This window comes from Prionailurus viverrinus, chromosome D2 (assembly GCF_022837055.1).
Source record: "Prionailurus viverrinus isolate Anna chromosome D2, UM_Priviv_1.0, whole genome shotgun sequence".
Taxonomy (NCBI): domain Eukaryota; kingdom Metazoa; phylum Chordata; class Mammalia; order Carnivora; family Felidae; genus Prionailurus; species Prionailurus viverrinus.
In genome coordinates, this window is record NC_062571.1 from 61,266,223 (window position 1) to 61,284,091 (window position 17,869).

The window sequence follows — 17,869 nt, forward strand, 5'->3', positions numbered from 1 at the left end:
AAATACAGTCTTTGAAAATTTAGTATCTATCACACAGCCATTAAGTTGCAGAACTAGAATGTGAATCCTGCTCAGAGGTTCATGTTTTTACATAGTGCCCTCAACTTCTAGTCTCGGTTCCAACACTAACTTGCTTTGTAGCCTTGTACAAATTACTTAACCTTTCTAAATCTTAAATCTCTCATTCATAAATTATTTTTAGGGCCTATCTTAGCTGTAATACCTAGGATTTGGAACATTTTCTAGAAAGGCGAGTTGAAAATTAGGGTTTATTTTTGTAGAGCACTTTTACTCAAAGTATAATCTGTAAACCATTTTAGGATCACAAACTGCTGCTTGGTACATGGTGGGATGTGTACAGAAATTGAGGGAAAACACTTAGAAACTTTTATAACATCTTGACAGTTTATATATGTTGACAATTTTATATCTGTTATAATAATAAAATAGAGCTTATATTGTATTATGTCTTTGTTTTTTAAATTTCATTCTCTAGCAGTTCGTTTTATTATAGTTTATAAAACAATGGATCTGCAATGGATTGATATAAAGGGGGAAAAATTGGCCCTTAACCACAGACAGTTTGAGAAGCACTGTTTTAGAGGACCATCTGAACATCTTAACAGGATTATGAATTGAAATTCCAGTTTTGTTTTTTTTAAATGTGTTTACTAATGTGTTTACAAAGAGGTACCTCTTAAATCAGAAATGCCTGGGGCACCTGGGTGGCTCAGTCCTTTGGGTGTAGGACTTCGGCTCAGGTCATGATTTCATGGTTCGTGGGTTCAAACCCAGTGTCGGGCTCTGTGCTGACAGCTTGGAGCCTGGAGCCTGCTTCAGATTCTGTGTCTCCCTCTCTCTCTGCCCTTCACCTGCTCACACTCTGTCTCTCCTTCAAAAATAAATATAAACTTTTTTTTTTTTAATTTTAAAAAGAAAAAATAATCAGAAATATCTTGGGGCAGCTGGGTGGCTCAGTCATTTAGGCATCCAGCTCTTAATTTTGGCTCAGGTCATGATCTCGCAGTTTGTGGGTTTGGGCCCTATGTTGGGCTCTGTGTTGATGGTGGGGAGCCTGCTTGGGATTCTTTGTCTCTCTCTTTCTCTGCCCCTCCTCTGCTCAGCTGTACCTCTCTCTAAAAATAAATAAATAAACATAAAAAAAACCAGTGTTTATTAAAGAAAGAAAGAAAGAAAGAAAGAAAGAAAGAAAGAAAGAAAAAGGGAAGGAGGGAGGGAGGAAGGAAAGAAGGGAGGGAGGGAGGAAGGGAGGGAGGAAGGAAGGAAGGAAGGAAAGGACCTTACAAGTGGTGCCCTGCTAGAAGCACAATCTCCCACCATCCCCACCTCCCCCCCCCCACCACCACCAAAAGCTGCAGGGGGTATTCTTGTTAGAATGTCTCTGATGCTCCTAGCAATCAGCAGTTGAACCTAGAGAGCAAAACTGATTCTGCCTAGACCAAACTCTTGGGAAAGTTAATTGTATATATCACGATTCTCTTTTTTTTGGAGGGGTATGGGAGTGAGGGTGATAATGAAGGTTCCTGGTAGGCTCATTAAAAAGTCTAGCTCTGGGGCACCTGGCTGTGGAGCATGCAGCTCTTGATCTCGGGTTGTGAGTTTGAGTCCCACAATGGGTGTAGATATTACCTAAAAATAAAATCTTAAAAAAAAAAAAAAAAATCCAGCTCTTCTAGTTTTCTATCACTAAGTCTCCATAAGCATTGACTCACACAATAGAAGTGCTAGAATGAATTTTAGCAGTTATAGATTCCAGCTACCTAATTTGGCAGATGAGCTTGGGTGTTGTATGCCTGGCTATTGTTAGTAGTGAGACTAATGATCACTTGTCCGTTGACTGGATTATATACTATGTGAGCCACATCCAGAGCCTCCAGAGAGTTCTCTATGGGACTTTGTCCAAGCTTCTATATGGTATCACTCCTGACTGCTCCAGGCCTCTCATGCCATAGTGAGTTCTTTCACCTTATGGAGCAGAAGATTTACAAATAAAATCTAGCGATATATTAAAAGAATAATATACCAAGGCTAAGTAAGGTTTAATCCTGGGAATGCAAGGATGATTTAATATCTGAAAATCGATTAATCTACCATCTTAACATTCTAAAGAAGAAAAACCACTCATCATATCAATTGATGAAGAGGAGGCTTTTGATAAAATATAATATCCACTCCTGGTAGTGAACATATGACTAACATCATACTTTACAGTGGAACACTGAATGCATTTACCCTAAAATTGGCAACAAAGAAAGATGTTTATTTTCACGCTACTGGAAGTCCCAGTCAGTGCAGTGAGACAAGAAAAGGAAATAAAAAGGCATGTACATTATTAGAAAGGAAGAAATAAAACTCACTATTTACAGATAACATAATTGTCTATGTAGAAAACCCCAAGGAATCTACAACAACAAAATCCTAAAACTAATAAGTGAGTTTAGTAAGGTCCCAGAATATAAGTTCAGCACACAAAAATCAATCATACTTCATCTCTTTGATCTTGGCCACAGAAATGAGATGATGAAGGGGATATCATCGTTTGGAAAGTGTTGCAATAAGACACACATGTTGTGACACTGCTGTGACTCTAAGGCCTACCACCTTCAGAAATCAACCTGTGGCAGTTACGGCTATCCTGCCAAGCAGAAGAGAAAGTAAAACTGGAGTGCCAAGGCTAAAAGATGAAATACCACTGGGACGGTCTAATGAGGCACTTAAAAATTGTATACTGCAGATTCAGGCATGGATTCCGTGAAAGAATGGCATCTAAGCCCAAGAGGGCAACTTTTGCAGTATCCAATTCATCTTAAGGATTTCAATGATCAGTCACATAATACATGTTCTGGTTTAAAACAAAACAAAACAAAAAAATCAGTCCCATTTCTAAATACTAAAACATCTGAAAACAAAACACAATATCATTTATAAACATACCAAATAAAAATTAAATTCTTACATATATGTCTAACAACATATGTAGAATTTGCTAAAAACTATACTGATGAAAGAAATTAGGAAGATATAAATAAACAGAGACTACCGTGTCCATGAATTGGTAGGCACAACTTAGTAAAGATGTAATTTCTCCCTAAACTGATCTATAGACTCAGTGCAATTCCTATCAAATTCCCAACAAGATTTGTTTTGTAAATACAGACAAATTTATGTTGAAATGGAAAGGCAAAGGAACCGGAATGCTGAAAGCAGTATTGAAAAATAGTAAAGTTGGAAGGATCACTACCTTATTTTAAGACTTAGAATCAAGTTAATCAAGACAGTGTACTTTCAGAGAGTTAGACACACAGATCAGTGGAACAGAATAGAGAACCTAGAATATACTCACAAAAATAAGACCAATTAATGATTGACAAAGGTGCAAAGACAATTCATTTAGCAAGAATTTCTTTTCAAGAAATGTTGTTGGAACAACTGGGCATCCATATGCAAAACAAAATAGAACCTCCATTGAAACATCACACATTGTAGAAAAATTAACGCAAAATAGATCACAGATGTAAACAAAAAGCATAAACCTGTATATTTTTTAGAAGAAAACATAGGAAAGTCTCTGTGGCCTGGGATTAGGCAAAGAGTACTTAGATATGACACCAAAAACACAATGCATGAAAGAAAAAAATGGATACACCAGACTAAAAATGCCTGCTCTGTGAGAGATACCGTTAACAGATTGAAAAGACAAGCTACAGTCTCGGAGAAAACATTTGTAAATCACTGTATTGCCAATAAAGGACTTGAGTCCAGAATGAATAAAGAAGTCTGTAAACTCAATAGTAAGGGGGCTCCCGGGTAGCTCAGTTGGTTAAACGTCTGATCTTGGGGCTCATGAGTTTGAGCCCCGCATCAGCTCTGTGCTGATGGTGCAGAGCCTGCTTGGGAGTCTCTCTATCCCTCTCTCTGCCCCTCCCCCACTGGTGCTGCCTCTGTTTCTCTCTCTCAAAATAGATAAATAAAACTTAGAAGAAAAAAAAAAAGTTTCTAAACTCAACAGTAAGGGGTCTCCTGGGTGGTTCAGTTGGTTAAGCATCTGACTCTCGATTTCAGCTCAGGTCATGATCTTGGGGTTTGTGAGTTTGAGCCCCGTATCAGGCTCTGCGTTGATGGTGCGGAGCCTGCTTGGGATTCTCTCTCTCTCTCTCTCTCTCTCTCTCTCTCTCTCAAAATAAATAAATAAACTTAAAAAAAAAATTCAACAGTAAGAAAACAAATAATTCATTGTAAAAAATGGGCTAGGGGCGCCTGGGTGGCACAGTCGGTTAAGCGTCCGACTTCAGCCAGGTCACGATCTCGCGGTCCATGAGTTCGAGCCCCATGTCAGGCTCTGGGCTGATGGCTCGGAGCCTGGAGCCTGTTTCCGATTCTGTGTCTCCCTCTCTCTCTGCCCCTCCCCCGTTCATGCTCTGTCTCTCTCTGTCCCAAAAATAAATAAACGTTGAAAAAAAAATAAAAAATAAAATAAAATAAAATAATAAAAAATGGGCTAAAGACTTGAACACACATGTCCACCAAAAAGGATACATGGATGGCAAATAACCACATGAAAAAGAGGTTCAGTGTCACTAGCCATTAGGGAAATGCAAATGTAAACCACATGGAGATACCACTACCTACCTACTAGGACGGCTTAAGTAAAAATACTGAAAATACCAAGTACAGGAGAGGATGGGCAGAGACCAGAATTCTCACTGCTGGTGGGAATGCAAAGTCACACAGAGACTGGAAAACAGTTTGGCAGTTTCTTATAAAGCTGAACATACATTTACCCTTTGACCCAGAGATCCCACTCCTGGGTATTTATCCTAGAGAAATGCAAACCGATGTTCTTCACACAAAAACCTGTATGTGAATGTTTATAGCAGCTTTACTCAAAATCGCCTCAAACTGGAGAAGCCAAATAAATGTCCTTCAACTAGTGAATGGATAGGATAAACAAACTGTGGTACATACATGCAATGGAATACCACTCAACATTAAAAAGGGAACAAACTATTGATCTGTGCAATAGTTTAGATGAATCTCAGACGCATCATGCTGAGTGAAAGAAGCCAGTCTCAGAAGTAACACACTGTATGACTTCATTTTATGACCTTGATAAAACCACAGTGTGGGGGAATACATCCATGGTTGTTGAGAAGGGTTGGGGTGGCAAGGAAGTTGTGACTATAAAGAGATAAGAGGGAGTTCATATAGAACATGTACTGTATCCCAATTGTCACATCTTCACAGTGATTACAGGAATCTATACATATGTTAAAATTTATAGGGGCACCTGGGTGGCGCAGTCGGTTAAGCGTCCGACTTCAGCCAGGTCACGATCTCGCGGTCCGTGAGTTCGAGCCCCGTGTCGGGCTCTGGGCTGATGGCTCAGAGCCTGGAGCCTGTTTCCGATTCTGTGTCTCCCTCTCTCTCTGCCCCTCCCCCGTTCATGCTCTGTCTCTCTCTGTCCCAAAAATAAATGTTGAAAAAAAAATTAAAAAAAAAATTCATAGAACACTATACCAAAAAGAGTCGATTTTACCAAATAAAAAAAAAATGGTGTACATGGCTCTGGAAGTGTCAAACCACGGCTGTGAAATTTCCCTAGTCTTTCTAGAAAGTACAGTTATAGCAACTGGATGAAAGCTCAGAATATCTGTTCCCTTCCCCACTTCTCAATTAAAGATTATTTTTTCCATCTAGACTTTTATATCTCAAATATACTAAACATGACCTTTTTTTTTTTTAAGTTATTTATTCATTTTGAGAGAGAGAGCAAGTGTGCAAGCAGGGGATGGGCAGAGAGGGAGAGTGAGAATCCCCAGCAGGCTCTGAGCTATCAGCGCAGAGCCCGATGCGGGGCTCGATCTCATGAACTGTGAGATCTTGACCTGAGCTGAAATCAAGAATCAGATGCTCACCTGCCTGGGTGCCCCAACCATATTTTTAAAATGACAGAACAAATCATATGTAATAATTATGTTTCTAAAGCAGCAAGACTAGATGACTTTACATTTTTTAATGTGCTTTAAAAAAGTATTTTATATATTTCCGTTTTTTCTAGTATTTCTATTCCTTGCATAGTTCAACCCTCTACCACCTCACACACACAAAGGTTTTTTTTCTCCAGGTTTTTCCTGCAAATTGTACATCCTTAGGTGGGGGTAGGTGGGGGATAAGAAGCAGGTTTTATACAGCTGATGTGATCACTGTACATACAGGCTTGGAAAATGCTACCCAATCTGCCAATTAATTAAAGCATTAATCTGAGGAGCAGCCAGGCTGGAGAATGTTTACTCAAAGAGGGGAGTGGTAGGAATTGAGTGGGAAGCTCCCTGCATTTGCATGAATATGAACGTGCTCAGAAAACCCAGCTTTCTTTGTCTCTAAAGGTGGGCAGCCTTGATCTTGTCCCTAAATCTTTCTGGGCAATTTAGGAAGCCTTTCAAGGAGCTGGTCTCTCAAAGGCTGGAGCACAGCCAAATCTAGAAATGCAGACGCTATACAGCAGTGTGGAGAGCTAGTCCAGTGTAGTGCAGCTTCTCAGACCTGGAATGAAACCTTCTAAATTCAGGAGTACGTGCTGGTAATTAGGTAGAATATATCTAATGGTTTCACAGATTTTGAAACCGTGTTCAAATCCCGGCTCTGCTTCTTATCAGCTGTGTAATTTGGAGCCAATCATGTAGTTTATCTAAGCTTTATTTTTCTCATCTGTAAAATAAAAATTATGAATTGCTCCTTCATCTCAGAGCAGTTAGCCCTTTGCTTTACTCTATGCAGAAAGGGAGCTAAAGAGTGGATAGGACTTCCCAAGAATACAGGCTGTCTCCAGGAGTTGGGACTGTGCAGCCTTTTGTTCTTTTTAGGCTTATTTTTCAGGCGAGGGACTATAAACCTCAGGGTTTCGCCTCACCTTCCTGGGATGTGCTACGTTCTTTATGAGAAGTGACCTTGACCATAACAGCAAAAGACATAAAGATAGCTCATCCTAGAACCTCTTTGGTTATGTTGACTATAGTTGGGATGAGGTTTATCTGTGTGTCACTAGGGAGAGTGGTGAAATGGACGTGGAAAATTGACCCAACAATGTTTGGTGATATTAAAGAATTACTTTTGGGGCTCCTGGGTGGCGCAGTCGGTTAAGCATCTGACTTCAGCCAGGTCACGATCTCGCGGTCCGTGAGTTCGAGCCCCGCATCAGGCTCTGGGCTGATGGCTCAGAGCCTGGAGCCTGTTTCCGATTCTGTGTCTCCCTCTCTCTCTGCCCTTCCCCCGTTCATGCTCTGTCTCTCTCTGTCCCAAAAATAAATGTTGAAAAAAAAAAAAAAATTAAAAAAAAAAAAAAGAATTACTTTTAATTTTTTAAATTGTGGTAAAAAAATATATATATATATATGATAAAATTTACCATCTTAACCATTTTATTGCTAATTTTTTATTAAAAAAATTTTTTTTAACGTTTACTTATTTTTGAGACAGAGAGTGACAGAACATGAATGGGGGAGGGTCAGAGAGAGGGAGACACAGAATCTGAAACAGGCTCCAGGCTCTGAGCTGTCAGCACAGAGCCCGACGTGGGGCTCGAACTCACGGACCGCGAGATCATGACCTGAGCTGAAGTCGGCTGCTTAACCGACTGAGCCACCCAGGCGCCCCATATTGCTAATTTTTAAAAGTTTATTTATTTTTAGGGGCACCTGGGTGGCTCAGTCAGTTAAGCATCCGACTTTGGCTTAGATAATGATCTCGCGGTTCCTGAGTTCAAGCCCTGCATCAGGCTCTGTGCTGCGAGCCCGGAGCCTGGAGCCTGTTTTGAATTCTGTGTCTCCCTCTCTCTCTCTGCCCCTCCCCACTCGCACTCTGTCTCTCTCTCTCTCAATAAATAAACATAAAAAATTTTTTAAACATTTATTTATTTTTGAGGGTGGGGAGGGCCAGAGAGAGGGGGACAGAGGATCTGAGGTGGGCTCTGTGCTGACAGCAGACAGCCTGATGCAGGGCTCAAACTCAAGAACCGTGAGATCATTTTTGACCTGAGCCGAAGTTGGATGCTTAACTGACTGAGCCACCCAAGCACCCCCATTGCTAATTTTTTAAGTGTGATAATGATACTGTGGGTTTTTTTAACTTCTTAATCTTTGAGCTACATAACTAAAAATTTTACAGATAAAATGATACATCTGTGATTTGCTTTAAGGTAACCCAAAGGGAGGAAGATTGACCCAGCAACCAGGAACTTTAGTCTCATGGCACAGATAAGAAGGGCCTTTTTCTAGAGTTTAGCTTTTGTCAGATGGCATCACTTCATTTCTGTTTGTTTTCTTGCAGAACTCTCAGAAATTGAGCCCAATGTGTTCCTCCGTCCATTTCTGGAAGTGATTCGTTCTGAAGATACCACTGGCCCTATCACTGGACTGGCGCTAACCTCTGTCAACAAGTTCCTGTCCTATGCACTCATAGGTAAGAACTCAGGCTTTGTTGGATGACCACAGCACTTCATTTCCTGCCTCGCCGGGGGGTGGTCAGGCCTTAGGCAATGATCTGGTGATACTGGAAAGTTTGTCCCAGCCATCTGTTTCCTTGTAAGGAGAGAAATAGGACTGTTATTGGTTACTCATTATGCTAATTGACTCAGGTCGTGCAGTGTGGGGAGGGAGGGAACGTTTCCTTGGGACTCTGGTTTCTTTGTGCTTTGGAGAGAGTTAAGGGTATGGTGCCCTTGGAGGTTTGGTTTGGTTTGGTTTATTTTTAAAATTATTTTTCAAATACAGTGCATGCTTATTTTAAGATAAACAATAAAGAGGTGACTAAAAGAATTAATGGTTTCTCCTTTTTCGTAATGTTCCTCCTTCTTCCTTAGGTAAATAATGTTGACAGACTGATTTGAATCTTTCTATACCTTTCTCTACATGTATACAACTATATATAAAGTATCATTTAAAAAAATAGGATTATGTGCTATGCATTTTCTCCTTTTTTTACTTAATAGTATTAGAAGGAGGTACATGATATAATTATCCATCTGATTTGTTCTTTTCCCCCCAGTTTTATTGAAATATAATTGACATACAACATTGTGTTAATTTAAGGTGTACAACATGATGATTTAATATATGTTACAGATGATTACCACAATAAATCTAGTTAACATCCATCACCTCATATAGTTTCAACTTATTTTCTTGTAATGAGGACTTTTAAGGTCTGCTCTCTTAGCAACTTTCAAATATACGATGTAGGTTTTTTTAAGTTTATTTATTTAACCTCTATGCCTAACATAGGGCTCAAGCTCACAACCCCAAGATCAAGAGTCTCATGCTCTCTTCTGACTGAGCCATCCAGGCACTCCTCAAATACACAATGTAGTATTATTAACTGTAGTCATCATGTTGTACACTACATCCCCAGAACTTACAAATCTTATAACTGGAAGTTTATATATTCTTCTTTTAGTGTCATAAGATATATATAATGTAAAAATTGCCATTTTTATCATTTTTAAGTATACGATTCATTGGCATTAATTACATTCACAGTGTTGTACAATCATCACCACTATCTGTTTCCCAAACTTTTTTACCCCAAAAGAAACTCTAAACATTAAGGAACAATACAGCATTTCCCTTCCCCCCAAGCCCTTGGTAAGATTTTTTTCTTCGTGGTAAAAGTGTATAATTTCTATAATATAGATATAATACCAATCTTTTTCTTACTGAATAATATTTAATATTTAGGTTTCCTAATTTGAGCCACTTACAAATAATGCTGAAATAAGCATCCTTATTCATATGTCCTTACTTATTAATTTTCCTTTGTATGATAGATTCCTGTGCTTGAAATTTTTGGATTAAAGGCCATGAGCATATTACATTTTTTTTATTTTAATTTTTTTTAATGTTTATTTATTTTTGAGAGAGAGACAGAATGTGAGTGGGTTAGGAACAGAGAGAGAGGGAGACACAGAAGCAGAAGCAGGCTCCAGGCTCTGAGCTGTCAGCACAGAGCCCGACATGGGGCTCGAACTCACAGATTGTGAGATCATGACCTGAGCCAAAGTCGGACGCTCAATCGATTGAGCCACCCGGGCACCCCGCAAATTACATTTTTATATGTGCTACCAGGTTGCTTTCCCAAAAGCTTATAGTATTTATACTTCCAACAGTAATGTTTGAGAGTTTCCATTTCCCCACCCTTACACCTGCACTGAATATTAGCACTATTCATCTGTGCTAATTTGGTGAGTGAAAACTAGTATTTTATTGTTTTTATTTTTTTAAGTTAAACATTTGAATCTTTTCTCCTTTTTCTATTATTTTACTGAGTTGTTTTTGTTTGTCTTATTAATTTATAGGAGCTTGTATAGTGGGGATATCACCCCATTGTCTATCATAGTATTACAAATATTTTCTCCCAATCTAGCCCAAATATTTTATCCAGACTGTTGTTTATCTCTGAATTTGCTTATGGTGTCTTTTGGATTCCTTTTTAGTTGGTCTTGTCACTCAGGATCCTGAATTCCTTTTCCCCTGTTGCTAGCCCATGCGCAGGGGTGAGGAACATAGAAAACAGACAGCTGTCTTTGTTTCTAAGGAAGGAGACAAGAAAAGACTAGCTCTGGCTGTAGCTAGCTAGGGAAAAAAAAAAAAAGACCTTTGATTCAGGGCAAGAAAGCGCTTTATCTTTTCTAGAAAGTGGGATTTGCTTAGCAGATGCATTCAGGATCCTGAGCAGAAATCCTGTGTGCCAGCTAGGTTCTGAAGAAGCACATCCATCTCTCCAGATACCCTAGTCTTAGCTTCATACTTTTCCTGAGCAAAAACCAGGCCCGGCTACTTCCAGCCTCACCCTGAGCACCACCTGCAGGTCATCTCTCTCCACAGCCTCCAGCGGCTGCCCTCCGCGCTTCTTCCCTCTGCTCTCTTGTCAGTGTTACTGTCTCCCCTTCCTGAACTTGGCAGACACGCTTGTCATTGGAGACCTCAGGCCAGCTGGTCACTGGAGTTTCCTGTGGTGGGAAAAGAGAATGCTGGAGGTGGTGATTGCAGTGGGCATGAGAGAGGGGGCAGGAAGGAGTGTATGAAAGCCAGAAGGCAAAGGAGGTGAGATTGGCAGCTTTCCCTTCAGTCTGCTCCAGAGTGGCTAGAAAAGGAGGACATTCTAAGGAAGACGCGTTCTGCTAAGTGAGCTCAAGCCAAACAATATTTTGTTTAGGCTATCCTAGAAGAAACTATCCCTCACCTGTCAATCCTGTGACCCAAGGCTTCTAGAATTATTTTAGATCCTACTCCAAGGATCAGCCTTTTGTTTGGCCCCACACAGCTGCCAGACCAGGATTTGTGCCACTGATTGCCTGGCAGGCTATGTCTGTGGTTCTAAAGACCTATCACTCTCACCTGCCTTTTTTAGAAAATTAACTGTGCTATTTCATTCAAGCTCAGGGGATAAGAGCAACAAAGAGATCAGTTAAACTACTTTAACAAGGGAGATTACTGAAAGAGGGGAAGAAATAGACCTGTAGGAGCCTTGTGAAGCAGGAGTAAAGCTGCCATTCACATAGCTCTGAAACCCCACATAATACTGAGGACCTGGATTTCCTGTGCAAGGAAAAGTCTAGCTACGGACCACGGAGGTCTGAATAGTCAGGCAAGGGCTATGAGAGAAGACTCAGGCAAGGGCCTTCAGGTTATAGGATTTTCTGAGTTGAATGGGAGAAACATGGAAAGTTGGGGTGATAGAAGGAGCTAGGGCACCCCGTATACTATGTATCATCATGAAATTGGCTTCCTTCTTTTTAAAAAAAATTTTTTTTTCAATGTTTTTATTTACTTTTGAGAGAGAAAAAGCTAACGGGAAGGGCAGAGAGAGGGAGAGAATCCTAAGCAGGCCCCACACTATCAGCACAGAGCCCGATGCGGGGCCCAAACCCACGAACCTTGAGATCACGACCTGAGCTGAAATTGAGTCGGACGCTCAACCATCTGAGCCACCCAGGCGCCCCGAAATTGGCTTTCTTCTGCATGAACTCTAAGTAACCACTCCTGGTGCTCAGTGGGGGTGTGCTGTATGGACAGAGTGTCTTTGACCAGGTGTCAGAGACTAACCAGGACAGAAGAGAAAAAAGAAAACAAATGAGAATCACTTATAATTCATGAAAGTCTTCAGACTCATTGTTACAAGGGAAATGTTTTGGTTTCTCAGCCACACCCCTGAGCTTTAGGCTCAGGAACTCTGTTATTCAGGTACCAAGAAAGAAAAAATGGTAAGAATTTCTTTTAATTCCCACTACTTAAAACTAGGAGGTGCTCCTGTAGTACACCGTGCCACCTCTGGAGCAGCCTTTATCACTCGCAAAGCCTTGCCATGTCCCTCCTTTTTTCCCCTACTTATGTTTACCTTTTAAGGATAATCTGGGAAGTTCTGCAAGACCCTTGAAGGGCTTGAGGGAGGCCACTTCTTTGGCTACTCCTTTTGGATATTTAGCAGATTAATGGGAGCATTTTCTCCCTTGGCAGTATTTGTGTTAGTTTCCAGCATGGTGCTGGTTGTCTGATCTAGCTTCTCCCCTCTTCTTATTCACTGTTGAAATTCTCTCTTCCTCCTACTCCCGGGTCAGCCAGCCTCCAGTCTTGTTTAGTTTGTCCCCTTTTTCTCCTAATGCATGTTTAGTTAAGCTGGTAGAATGATTCTTGCTCCATGTCATATTGTTTTAAGTAAGAATGCAAAGCAGGAAGAAGTCTCTGATTTGCTATAAAGTGGCACCCAGATATATGTATTGGCAGCAGGGACTGTCCATTTCTTTCCACTACTCTCCTACCTCACTTGCACCTGAACACAAAACCCCAGAAGCAACCAGAGAGAGATGTGTTGAAGGAGAAAACATGAACAGAGAAAGTCTACAACCTTGGTGTTTGAAGGTCTCGTCCTACTTGGGCCTTGCTCTGGGCCAAAAACTCCTCTATTTCTAGGCCCTTCTTATATAAAATGAGTGGCTTTACACCAGTGAGTCCAAAGTGTGGTCCCCCTGACCAGCAGCATTAACTTGTCCTGAGATCTTGTTAGAAATGCACATTGTCAGGCCCCACTGTAAATCTACTAAATCAAAAGTTCTCAGAGTGGACCCAGCAATTTGTATTTTTAACAAATCTTATTAGTGATTCTGATATATACTTAGGTTTGAGAACCACTGTTTTACACAGTGGGATTTGTGCTGAGGAGCTTGTTAAAGCCAGTTATGAGCAAAATTCTCCAGTAGTTCAAGTAACCATGGGTTGGGAAATTGAAGAGGAGAAAAACAAGTCTCTCAAGGCAGTGCCTATACAGGATATCTTGCCTTTCTGTCTCTCTTCTCCATACAATTTAGTCTCTTTTTCTGTTGGAGCAGATCCCACTCATGAGGGCACAGCAGAGGGCATGGAGAACATGGCGGATGCTGTCACCCATGCCCGTTTTGTGGGCACAGATCCTGCCAGCGATGAGGTTGTCCTGATGAAAATCCTTCAGGTAAATGGAGGGGAAGAGCAATTAGGCTAATGGCCAGGAGCTGGTGCTATCGGCTCTCCTTACCCAAGACTGCCGGCAGCATGAAGCTGTGTTTTGACTCCGCTGGGGCTTAGGGAGCTACTTTGTTTCTAAACAAGCAGCTCGGGTACCCAGAGTAAAAGCTTTTCTAATGAAAATAATTAACAGCTTTAGATGAATTGATATCAAATACCAGAAGCCCTTAATACATTTGTACCTCTGGTGGACCATATCTGCCATTCATCTGTGGGACTCATGGGCTAGGGCTGGAATGAGTGCTGAACTATATCTGGGTCATGGAGAGTAAAGGCACAGTTCCCAAGATAAGTTCCTGGGAGATCCCCCCACACCCATCAAACTGAAGTGAGGTCAGCATTCTTGCTAACCTCTCTTTCTCACCCGAGTGCTTCCGTAGGAGACTAAAGGAACAGAAGGCAGCTTCTCTCCCCTCAGGTACACCCCACTTTACCCAGCCTGCTTTATTTATCGCTGTATCTCCTCTTTCTTCCTGGTAGGTGCTGCGGACTCTGTTGCTGACCCCAGTGGGTTCCCACCTAACCAATGAATCTGTGTGTGAGATTATGCAGTCTTGCTTCCGGATCTGCTTTGAAATGAGGCTCAGTGGTAGGTGCTTGAATATTGGGCCTGTCACCATTCCTAGGGCCAGTGTCTGTGCGTATAAATATAGGATACTGTCTCTGAGCCCCAGAGAGGTGGAAAACTCTGGACTTGTCCTTCACCTACCTTGTGGAGCCAAAGGGGTCTAGAAGTCTTTACTTGACTATTGTGCAGCTAGAATAGAGACCTTAGTTCATTGTGCCAAGGCAGAAATTGGGATAGATCCCCAAATGACTTAGCCCAGGCACCAAATCTGCCTCCCTTGGGCTTTCGGGGATTGACACCAGCCTGCAACCCTTAAAAACGCATCATCGTGCACCAACACCCCTCCCGCCCTCAGCTTTTTCTCCTGTCTCAGTAGTGCCACCTAGTGGGCTACTGAAGTTGTGGCTGCCAGGCTGAGCTGGAGCTGGTTTTAATAAGTTTGGCATAATCCTTAGTAAACAAGGTTTGGAGGGGAGTCTGCTCTGAGAAGCCTCCTGATAATAGCACAGCAAGTAATGACACCTGTGTTATTTGTTTTTGCCTGTGCAGAGTTATTGAGAAAATCCGCAGAGCACACTCTCGTAGACATGGTGCAGCTGCTCTTCACAAGGTAAACCTGCTGCTGTTTGCTTCAGCCCGGCTGCCCGGGCCTCTTGAGCTTGCCTGCTTCCACACAGCCACTTCAGGGACCTGGCCAACCCCACAGCCACTTCAGGGACCACTGGGATTATGGATGGGGGTAGTTCACTGGGCCCAGGGTTACTGAATAAGGGAAAAGGAGAAGGGAGCTGGCTTGGCCTCAGTGAGAGGCAGGGGGTTATTTGATCTAGGCCAACAGACCTTGTTCTGCTTTCCAAACTTGTGTCTGTTTCTGTGCAGGTAGCAGCTGGGAAAGGGAACGCAGAGAGGAAGCCAAATTCAAGGGAGCCTGGAACAGGGTGCTGAACTCCCAGAGCTCAGTCTGATTTCTGTGAGAAAGGACCAAGGCTAGGGTGACAAACCTTGTTGGCCCAGACTCTCCCAATTTTAGCACTCAAAATCCTGCATCCCTGCAAACACTTCATTCTCTGGCAAACCAAGACTGCTGGTTACCCTCATCAAGGCCCTCAATTTAGGGGCTATGAGGCCTTTTCATATTATGCCTAACTGCCTGTTTCCTACACCTCTTTTCAGTAGACTAACTTTGAGAAGAGCTGACTGAGGCAAGAGCTTTAAAGCCTCCCCTGGGAGATATTAATAACGGGGTTGATTATGTATCTGTGCGGCCCAGGGTTATATAGGAAATCAGTGTACCTTCTGCTCAATTTTGCTATGGACCTAAAATTTCTCTAAAAAACAATCTAGTTAAAAAAAAAAACAAAAAAATTCCCCATGGTATTTCATTTTGCTCTCAGATCCATAAGTAATAATTCTTATTATCCACACATTAGATCTGCCCCTGCTCCCTGCTACAAAGCATTCCCACTCTTCAGGCTCAGATTTATTGGTTTCAAAACTTAAACTGCCTTTTAATTTTTTTTTTTCAACGTTTATTTATTTTTGGGACAGAGAGAGACAGAGCATGAACGGGGGAGGGGCAGAGAGAGAGGGAGACACAGAATCGGAAACAGGCTCCAGGCTCCGAGCCATCAGCCCAGAGCCTGACGCGGGGCTGGAACTCATGGACCGCGAGATTGTGACCTGGCTGAAGTCGGACGCTTAACCGACTGCGCCACCCAGGCGCCCCTTAAACTGCCTTTTACTGCTCACACTATGTCCAGTCTCCTGGGATTTTGATGGACTGCCCTCTCCCCATATTGTGCCTTTCACCTGTACCTGTTAAGTAAATACAAGCAGGGAGGGGTCGGTTTAGGATGAAAAGAGCCTCCACACTCCAAGGGCATTAGTCACTTTGCCCTGGTGACTCCCTTCTTTTTAAGAATGTGTCTGTATTATAAGTCTCCCCCAACTTCTTACTTTGATAAGGTTCTCAAAAGGATGAAATTAGCCTGCTTCTCTTCCTAGCTTTTCCTAAGAGACAGGGCATGCCCTGGCCCACTCCATCTTTGGGCTGTGGCTAGCATGCTGGGGAGATTTGTTGTTATCCCTAATGACAGTTCATGGGGTTCTCTATCTTGTAGGTTACCTCAGTTTAAAGAAGAACCCAAGAACTATATGGGGACCAACATGAAGAAGGTATGAGCTGCTGTTCCTCATCCAAACTTTGGTCTCTCAACTTTAGTGCTATGGGGATTTTCCTGGACACCCTTGCTTGGCAAAAACATGCTTTTGCCTAGACAGGTCTGCTTGGAATCTAAAAATAGCTATCATTCATTTAGTGAGAAATTTATTCTTTCCCAGATACCTTTCCTTCCCCAACCTTTCCTTCCCAGCCTATCTTTGTTGACCCACCACATAAGCTGGTGAACCAGTCCTTCATGGAAACTTGGTAAGGCCCATCAGATTGGGCTAAAAATGTATGTTGATAAAAGTGAACGTTCTGCCATCCCCTCAAAGCCCAGACTTTTCAGTAGGTAGGAGGCCTAAAGAGGCTATGCCCTAAGTCCCACCATAATGCTGGATTAGAATGGGCTCATACTTGGGCTTGTCTCTGTTGATGAGACAAATCAAGCCTGACTCTAGATCAGAAGGTTCTCAAACTGATAAAAGAATGTGATCAGAAGAATGGCCTCTTTCTATTTTAAACTGAAGTCCTGAACTTCACAGACCTCTGATGAGGATTCTACTTGCAACCCTAAGAGGTTCTTCCCGTGGAGATGGCCCTTGGCTGTTTGGTGCATGCACCTGACCTTCCCTTCTCCCCAGCTCTCCATCCCTATTCCTGCCCTATGCCCTATTGGCGTGTGTCTGAATTTATTTCACTTTGTTTAAATCGTTCGTTTGCCTGTCTTTCACAGATTTCTCCATGTCTCCTCAACAAACTGGAGCTAAGTAGTGGGGAGCAGACCAAAGCCCTGAACCAGTTAGAGAGGGTACTACTCTTTAAGAACCTCAAGGTCTCTCTCCCTCTCCCTCTCCTTTCCCCCCTTTTTATTTATTTAAATGTTTATTTTTTTAATATGTAACATCTGGGTCACATTTCCATTGTGCAGAGCACAACTTACCCCTACCTAATAACACAGCACGGTTTTGGAAGAGTTGCATGTGTTTGTAGCTTTGCAGTGTTGGGAATTTCCCTGGGGGCATCTGGTTGCATGGAGGCAGAAGGAATCTCTGAACTGGTGACGTATCATGTAGTGAGCCTGGATAGAGAGCTTGGGTCCTGCTGACATCTTGCGGGGATGTTTAATATCTACCAATTTGGGGGAACTGTGAGGGACCTCTGAGCAAGGCCCTTCCCTCTTCTACCCTTTGCCTGTCTCAGAGGTGGCATATGGAGCTTAAGCACAGTCTTTGGCTCTATTTAGATACCTGAACTGCGTTTGGAGGGAAAGGATAGTCCCATCTAGTTGGGGTCTTTTATTTTTCATAGTTAATGTTAAAGCGTTCATTCATTCCCAGGTTTAGGACTCTAGGTGGAGGGGAAGGAGCTGGATAGCTCAAGATGGGTTCTGCAGAGATGCTGTCTGTCCCTTAAAAGTTGAGATGTAGAGGAGTTTAGGGGAGAGGTCCAAGTTAAAGATTACCCCTAACCCCATATCCCTGCTTTAGGAAGAAGAGGGAGAGAAGGAGGTATGGGCTGTCTATGTTTAGGCTGTCACATGAGTGGCATTCTCGAGGTGTGATTGTG

General features: G+C 42.2%; 1 protein-coding gene and 1 pseudogene across 9 annotated transcripts in view; both read left to right on the forward strand.

Moving 5' to 3' along the window:
• Positions 1-17,869, forward strand: part of GBF1 (golgi brefeldin A resistant guanine nucleotide exchange factor 1) — a 126,046-nt gene that overhangs the window by 85,072 nt on the left and 23,105 nt on the right. For 6 of the 9 annotated variants that reach the window (XM_047825248.1, XM_047825247.1, XM_047825250.1 and 3 more), the window contains 6 exons: positions 8,347-8,478; positions 13,400-13,518; positions 14,052-14,160; positions 14,689-14,749; positions 16,260-16,314; positions 17,037-17,135. In XM_047825248.1, the coding sequence (XP_047681204.1) occupies positions 8,347-8,478; positions 13,400-13,518; positions 14,052-14,160; positions 14,689-14,749; positions 16,260-16,314; positions 17,037-17,135 (575 nt within the window). The remainder of the gene's footprint in view (positions 1-8,346; positions 8,479-13,399; positions 13,519-14,051; positions 14,161-14,688; positions 14,750-16,259; positions 16,315-17,036; positions 17,136-17,869) is intronic. The other 3 variants (XM_047825255.1, XM_047825256.1, XM_047825252.1) reach the window with 2 other exon arrangements.
• LOC125147878 (60S ribosomal protein L37-like) lies at positions 2,539-2,923 on the forward strand (annotated as a pseudogene).